Below are 8,705 nucleotides of genomic sequence, written 5' to 3'. Positions count from 1 at the left end.
AGCAACATTCAAAAGTAAGTTTAATGTTTTGATGTCCAAGGAACTTTAGGCGGGAAGCACTTTGCCCAGGTCTGCTATACAGGAACAGTTATTTATTAATGCATCTTGTAGAATCTGATGTGCGATGACAGCCATATTCTTTTAGCTGAATAAATCAATGCGACTAAATCTCTGCGTCATGTCAGATCACTTGTTATTCCGAATAACGCAGTAAACGTATTATTGATCTCAACGCACCAACACCCGTCTTTCTAACCTGTAGTGTAGCCCTCCAGCATCACTATAGCAACGCAACGCATCTGTATAGTCAAGATGGCGATTACTAATTACACATCATTGGAAGATATCCTTCTGACAATACATATATACGTTTAAAGACACCCCATGAATGCCCCAGTCAGTATAATCGTATGTACCGAAAAGCGAAAGATGTCGTATATTAATTAATATTTGTTAAATTAAAATGCATGCAGCACACAGCACAAAAATCATTGTCGTCTTTGTTTCGTCGGTGGCACCGCGAGTTAATATTTCTCAAGTGTATTAGTCAGGCACTCGATATCAATGGTGTGCCACGACCTCCGCTACACCCTATCATGACCGTAAAAAGGCGTCGACGGTAGATGAGATATTCAACGGCGTTATTTGCTTTGGAGTATGCCACATATTTTCCGGCTTCACCTCTCTCGGTTCAACCGGGGACATTAAATGTCGGATCCATAAAAGTCATCGTTCATCGACCGTTTCTGGGTACGTGAGTTGCCAAGCGCCGATGTGCTTCCTTTTGTTGTTATAGTCTTATATACATACAAGGTATATTTGCCGTGTCGTTTGTAGCGCGTTGAGTCATGGCCGAGGACGCTAAATGTCCAGAATACAAAAAAGCGCCAACGGTATCATGTAATTTATATAGCGAGTCTGAAAGGACGCAAAACAACGCTTTTCAAGTAGGAACAAACGCTCTTTAAATCATTTCACAGCGAGACGACTGTATACCGGGAATGATATTACCCCGAAAATTGAGTCACCTTATGGGCGTGAGTCACACCTTTTGATTCGGGCAAGTAAAAATAATCATAAAGCGTATGAAAAGAAACGTTACTACACCTTCCTGATGAAAACACCTGGAGTTTGCTAGGCATTAACAGGACTTGGGTCTATTACGAGGAAGTGTTCCGCAATGATTTTCATCAATGCGCACCGTCATACCCGAGTTGACTAACAGGCGAGTGCTTTTGTACAAGTCCGTCAACATATTTGTCAAATTCGAGTTTTTCACGCCCATGCGGATGTCGTTTATCACCGTTTGGGTCATGACTTTCGGGCCCATGCATTTGATTTTGTTGGAAGTCAGCAGCGGCGAATCGTGAGGTCGCTTTTTCGCCGCGTGCCTGCGCGCGCTCTCGTCAACCGCAATCTCGATGGAAGCAATATCCTTGATACCATTTGATGGCTTGCAACCGTTGCGATTACGTGTTGGAGACGCGATGGATTTTGGGATGCCGTTTTTGACGGGAGAACTCGCTTTAGACAATGTCGTCGCGATGGAAACTGCGCGCGATTCATTACCGTTATGTTGGCTGTTTCCGTTAGTAGGATGGGATGCTGCAAGTATTCCCTCCCCCACGCTGGGAAATCCGTGTACGCCGTTTAAGAGCAACGGCAACCCGTTTGGCGTACCGTTCGTCGTACCGTTCGTGACGTGAGTTCCGTTTTTCATCCCGTTGGATTGCTCCATAGCAAGAAAATCTATGGACCGTATTCTTTTCAATTCGTGGTGGGGTGCGATTGAATTACGCATTCCCGTGTTGGGCGACAGCGTCACAATGTGGGAGTTTGCGGTTTGCCTTGTCGCGATCGGCACGAAATTTCTCTCGGTAGGACAAAAGACTGGTCGGCTGCCTTCTCCGTTTTTGCATGGTGACGACGGCACGCTGTGACTGTGCGGACTGCTAAGATGGACCGGTGTGATGGAATGCGATCTCGAAATGCGATTGGTGTCATCAGATAAGCTACTCGAAGTCCTCAATGTTTTTGTCATTCTCTCAAATACTTTGTTGTGACTATTTTTGTAAGTTTCGTACTTAACATACTCTGGCGATTGCGGCATGTAAGTCACCCCATTTCCCGCTGATAATCCAACTCCGTTTCTGCTCTTCGAGTAGAACAAACCATCCTTGTTTGATTTGGAGTTGATTTCGGCGGTCAATCGGTGCGCTGCCGGTATCGCGGTACAACTGTGTTCGTTAGGATGTTGAAAATGGTTATTCTCAACGGCGATTAAACTCGGCGGTTTGTGACGTAGATAATCCTCAATATTCGTCTTTCCGTTTATGGGTACGAACGGGAAGACGTCTCCAGGATTTTGCATCGCATGCATCGGGCTGTGATTCATGTCGACGCCGTTCAAGTGGGGCGAGGAGAAAGATTTCATCACGGCATGGTGCAGTCCTTGGGAATTGCGATTTGGGGTGCTTTCGGAAAGCGTGCGGACTTGCAACCGCTGCGGATGGTTTATTGAAGGATGATGTAGCGGTAGACTTTTCAGCGCTGGCACTGAACAAAACAAGTGTCAACCGTTACTGGTGACAACGCAGCACTCGACCTAATTCGGTATCGCAATTGAGTATATCTTAAGCTTGCACGGCGTGATAAACATCACATCGATCGAGACCCTTGAATTCGATAACGGACAGTTCGATTCCTGATCAGAAACGCTACATTTACTGTCAAATACTGCCCTATAGATGGATACCCGGCCTATAGACTAGGTGGTGTTGGGACTCACAGTTATGAATTTAACGCAATATATCTCCGTTTACAAGCGTTCCACGACGACCAAGTTATTGGTACGATTAACGGAATGTATTGGCGTACAACATCGCTTAACTTTCCCGGCTCATATATACTGGGCCTAATAATTGAAGATACAAAATTATACTTTACCTGGTCCGACATGACAAAATAGTCGGCCGAGTTCTTGCGGGTCATCCATTCTCATGCTCATCAAGGTGTCGGCAAGGCAGGCACTGACAGTTCGGACGTCGGTTAGCTAGATTTGAAAGTCGATGACTTTAGTGCGTTTATATGCAGACGAGGTGGGACAAAATTCTGATGCAATCACCACGGCATATATTGATTGAAGAACATGGCGCATTCGGAAAATATAAAATCAGAGAATATAGATATCCAAACTGACATCCGGAACTGATACAATGGCATCGATATTGTTCATGTCAACTGGCTCTGGACTTGGTAAGGACGAGCTCCTTGTCAAAGGTAAAAGGTTCCTAGCATAGACAGAATATATATTTGACGAGGGGGATAATTTTTCCCACCATCGTGACGTCATGAAACGGTGTGATCACGATGATCAAACAGGCGTTCCCAATATGCATGGCTACGCGCACCAGCAAAGGCTAGAAAAAATCTAAAGACATCACCTTCAACTTATTGCAATTAAAGTTCCTAGTCTGCTCACAGTATAACTACACAGCCAAATCCACAAATCCATTGCTATTCTGCTTGTTATTTCCTTCATTGAAATTATTGACGTATTATCAGCATAGAAGTCCCCATTTACGTATCCTGTATATGCAACCTTGCTCACATATTTAACTGTAGATCTATAGGCGAACTGTTGATTACGTGCATAGAGAAATCGGAATCTTCATACACTCCTGCTTCAAAAAATGGACTATACTCTATAACCCCTATCGGTGGCCACACTGATTCGCGAGTATTAAGACTAATTGTAATGAATCGAGTCGAGTGGTGGGGACCATTTTTGCGAGTACGTTTCTATTCACTAACAGTTATATTATTTGTAGGGCAAGATTTTGCAACTTTTTTTACATTTTCCTGCAGCTTTCTGAATACTCACAAGTCATGATGTATGGTGTTTTAACCTATTTGGACGCATCTTATATTGCAACTTTTTACAGCATTTTTATTCATTCTTTCCTGCAACTTTTTTCAACTATTTCGATTTTTCGTGACTTATTGCAAGTCTTATCGTTTTTTTATGCAACTAACTTTTTACTGGATATATTTGACACTATGAAAGTAGATCGATTACTTCACCGTCGTTTAAGTTTGACGTCCTTTCTGATTTGACGTACATTCAGGCTATAAGACCGCCAAAAATTATAATTCCACTGGGTAAATTTCTTCAGACTATTGATTTTGTTAAAGTCACCAACATTGAGTTTTGCTACAAAGCCTTAGATACGGAACGATTCGAGCATCTCATACCCTAATAAATTCAAGGAAGTTGTCTACAAATGCAACTTTTTAGTGTAACTTTTGTTAAAATTAAATGCAACTTTCCACGGATTTGATTGCATCAAAAACTTGCCATAATTATTAGCGAGGATTATGGTTTCGAACTTCCTTCACGCCCGTATCGCGGCATGTACAATAGCTTAAAGCTACGGACGGAAATGGAAACAACATTCAATGCAATTGTAATCAACCGGCGAATTGTCACAAAGTGTATACTAAACATGGTTGAAAAATGCCCAAATATTCCTAATGAGATGTATAACTGGCATAATTTTATTTGTACTCCCATGTAAGCAACATATTTGAACTTTCTTAATCACCCATACTGCTATGATGTCGTAATGAGTGATAGATAGGCCTACTCGAATACTTGACTCGAAGCCTAATATATATAATCTATTCGGAATCGAGTGTCTTAGATACTCGATTTTGCCCAGCATACCAAATTGTATTACCTTCATGAGAAGACTGGGGCAATATTTTGGGTCATGCGGCCACACTTCGTTGAGGTGATGCTCAAATGCACGTAAAATCGTATCTTGCGCACGATCCAATCGTACGCGTTCACATATTCCCGGGCGGTCTAAGAAAATAATAGTTGCAGTTAGCAAAGGTTTTTCATGTTTTTTTTAATATATAAACCACATGATTACCTCCAGAAAATATCAACGTTGCTTGCAGTAAAGCTACTTCTACAGGCGTCAGTTCCATGCTGTGCAAGTGCTCTGCCAAGGCAAACAGAGACTCGCTGAACGGCTCCAGCCGAGTGAAGCGTAACTGCTCCCTGGTGACGTCGACAGTCGGAAAAAGAGTCACTTGCTTCGTTGAGCTTTTGTAGCTCGTTACACAGCGAAGAGTGATCACTTCCATGCAGCAAACCTTCAGTATCAGCACTTGATCTTCTGTTGAAACCTTCGAAGATAGATCAAACATATATCTGTATCTTTAATCCCAATCGCAAATACTGTTCATTCAGACAGTCATCTTACGTGATTCACAAAAAGCGGAATTCGTTTCGCAAAGTCCACAACGTTGGTAATCGCCGCTGTAAGTGCTCCGGAAAATCTCTCTGCGATAGCTGTGCCATTGGCGGTGCTCGCGATTGCAGTCTGCATTGGAATTTTCAAGACACAATGTAATTGGTGAATCCAGTGCGTACCGCGTAAACATGCAGGCCTATTTTGAGTGGCCTCCAACCTTCGTTCATATAAAAAATATCAAAATGTATACCTAGACACAATCGAGTATGGTCGCCAAAAGCTTACTGTTTTAGCTACAACGAATACCAGAATATCAAATCGTAATAGCTGATTGCTCACTCACATTCTGTATGTCATTCGCTTGGAAGAAAGCCTGTGTGACGTCATGAATGAGACGCCTTTCGTTGTCGGTAGGTCGTTCGATCCGCCATCCACATTGCGCCATCATTTGACTGAGTTCTTTGTGTCTTCTAAGCTCCCGGTTTTGCTCTATTAATTTTCTTTTGGCCAATCTCTTTTCTTCGTCCAATACCACTGGTAATCGATATTATATATTATTACAAATCGTCCATCCTGTGATGTAGGTTATGTATACTTACGATCTTTCGCCATCCCAACCAATATGCATTTGTTGTATCTACATAGTTGGCATTGATTCCTAGTCACTTTGTTGATATCGCAAGCTGATGAGTGCTTGCATTGATATGAACCTTCCAAATTTTTTTGCACAGTTCGGCGGAAGAAACCCTGAATGAATAAAGAAAACGCGATGGTTTAAATTACTGCGATGTTCCGACATTCGCATGATCTTTACGCTCTGTGACGTAAATACGTGTCAAGCAAATGCAGCCCAGTTTCCAAACCCCTTGAACTATCGCTTTCCGTTGAATGTTATCGCTTGAAAGAGTATGAATAGATAGAACTTATTTCAACTCTGCACAATGTAGCGATACGCGTTGACGAAGGGGTATAGTCTCGAAGTTGATTCACGAGGCCATGTTGCGAACGATTATCGTGAGAATAATGGCAGTGATGGACGCTGTTTGTTCACATACTATATTGAAATACTACACTGCTTCGCAACCGCTAGACTAGTCTCATTGTTTAAAAGAATCTCGTAAATGAATACGGGGCGCAGACCGTTACCTTGCAACTAAAACCTATATACAAGTCAAAGAACGGAAATGATAAATCGCAAATATTTCATACTAAGTTTTACCTTGCATCCTTCGCATGTAATGCATTTGTAATGGTAGCCAGTCGCTTTGTCTCCGCACACCACGCACTTCTCATCTCCCTCCAAGTAACTCGGCACATATCCTAAGAATGATTCATGCGGGTAAATTACCTGGTTCTCGTAGAAAAAAATGCTTTCGAAACTCAGTAAGCTTGATGCAAATTTTTTTCTGATTTCGCTTAAAAACTACTTGTTTCTAGTTTCATGAGATTTCCAACGTAAATTAAAGTAGCGTATGAACCTTTCATAGATTTCTTTTCTCGTTGGAATGATTCGCTTGATCTTCTTTTTAATATGGCTTGTACGATCGCCTGTCTTGTGCTTGGGGTTGCCATGACTCTACGCCTCCATGAGATTGTGGCACGACCGGGGTCGCAGCGGAATCCTATATGGTCCCAAATTTATCGATAATCGTTATTGTCCGCTAGCGGACCCTCTCTAAACTACGCTGCGGCCCCGGAACTGGGTCTCTTTTGGGATAACTAGGTCATAAGATTAGGTGACGAATTTTATGAGAAGGTAAGATACAAATGATAGCCACTACAGCGTCTCTCTTTTTCCCTTTTACGCGTGGCATGCAGTAGTTTACTACGGAATTCTACTCGCTTTGTCAGAAAAAAAGATGAAATGGTGGGTGTTTCTTTATTATGAGCCCGTGCCTCACAACCTCCTCCAAGCGAGAACGCAGAAACAATGCCACACGAACCTTCAGACAATAAGCAAACAAGTTGTACGGACCCGCCTGAACCTCTATAAAGGACCGTTTGGAACGAACTCGAAAGACCCTCTTGTGATAACAAAAAGTGACCGGAGTGTGCTCTTGTGCCGGTCGTTGCCTAAAATCGGAACAAACCTCAACGCGCCGAGAATGTGCACATCGCACGACCACACTTATATCGAAACGCCAAGCCACTCAAGGGCACATCATATCGTAGTGACTTCAATGGGACGCGATTTTATTAATGAATTTAGAACCGACGTTTAAAATGCGTTGACGTTACAGCCAAGTCGCCATTTACGATACCCGGGATCCGGTCTCTTATATACATTAACTATGAATTCCTAGCAATCAAATATTAACCGATGTACTAAGAACGATGTTTTGTCAGAAAAAAGTATCAGTGGGGCGTTGTTTGGATGCCTATCGATACTACAGGTCTCTATCCAACTATCGCTACGGAAACAAAAGCAAGCGTCTTTTGTTCTTCAAAGTTACTCCACTCAATGGCTGAGTCTCAATTCATTCCTTGTAGTCTCGAAGACGCGTGGTCCCTGGATTATTGTGATACAGTTGCGAATACGCCTGGAACACCATTTTGTATATTGCACTCGTAATATTTTGAGATCACTGGGACACAATTGGTAGCAGTGTCTCTGTATATTATATAATGTAAAGTGTTCACCAACTTTATGTATGGTGCAGACAGAAGCGGGCCGATGTTGATGTCAAGAAGAATATCGCGCAGTGTATATGTGATCAGGTTTCTTGCGAACTGCAAAAAAAAACGGACAAAAGATTTTCTACGTTACTTGAAACCAGTGTCGATGGAGGGATTGTCTAGGCAAGTTACCGGGTCGGCTTGTCCAAAACTTTTATAACGGGCAATTGACCCGGTTTTCCAAGTGTTTGAACAATTCTTTTATTCATTAATATATCTACTTTCCGATACCAACATCTTTCGCGCACGAAGTTTGCTTATCTCGTACATCTATCCTCGATCGCTCCGTAATAAACTATCAGAAGCGACCCTGTTTCCTCCGTGTCACTTGTTTGAAGTATTATGAATCATACGCGGAACCGCATCACAAAATGGTATAACGGCGAGAGGGCAAATGTGAATGTTTGCAGTACCCAGATGTCCGCCAAGTATACGTTGCGAATTCAAATTTCGAGACTCCGCAGACGTGGCACGCCATGCCGCGTGTGCATGGTTTTGTCACGCGGCTGTATTGCTATTCGTCATACGCACATTTCATCACGAATAATACAAATGCGTGTAAAATAATCTTAAATGAATGAACAGTACAGAGCTAGGTATAATAGTGATGTACAATTTGACAAGAAATTCCGCAAACGTGTATTGATTGGGCGGTGTCGTGTTGCGCATGCGTACACAGTTGCTCTTACAATTCGTTCAAAGATGCATCATACGTCACCACCCGACCGGTGCGTAGGCTTACATAGTGATGTAGAATCCATATTG

The 8,705-nt window shown here is 42.5% G+C and overlaps 1 protein-coding gene across 1 annotated transcript; it reads right to left on the bottom strand.

The window, feature by feature from the left end:
- Positions 1 to 302: 302 nt before the first annotated feature.
- LOC145444649 (uncharacterized) lies at positions 303 to 7,041 on the bottom strand. Its single transcript, XM_080322666.1, has 9 exons — positions 6,743 to 7,041; positions 6,484 to 6,584; positions 5,864 to 6,011; positions 5,608 to 5,798; positions 5,274 to 5,393; positions 4,938 to 5,196; positions 4,740 to 4,867; positions 2,947 to 3,052; positions 303 to 2,556 (listed from the first exon to the last, which is right to left on the bottom strand). The coding sequence occupies exons 1-9, from the start codon at positions 6,834 to 6,836 to the stop codon at positions 1,142 to 1,144; spliced, it is 2,562 nt and encodes an 853-aa protein (XP_080178792.1). The 5' UTR covers positions 6,837 to 7,041; the 3' UTR covers positions 303 to 1,141.
- Positions 7,042 to 8,705: the final 1,664 nt, after the last annotated feature.

Source organism: Botryllus schlosseri, chromosome 8 (genome assembly GCF_051294905.1).
Source record: "Botryllus schlosseri isolate E-star chromosome 8, Bs_hap1, whole genome shotgun sequence".
Classification (NCBI taxonomy): domain Eukaryota; kingdom Metazoa; phylum Chordata; class Ascidiacea; order Stolidobranchia; family Styelidae; genus Botryllus; species Botryllus schlosseri.
Note: the sequence above shows the minus strand (reverse complement) of the source record. Positions and strands in the feature narration are given on the sequence as shown.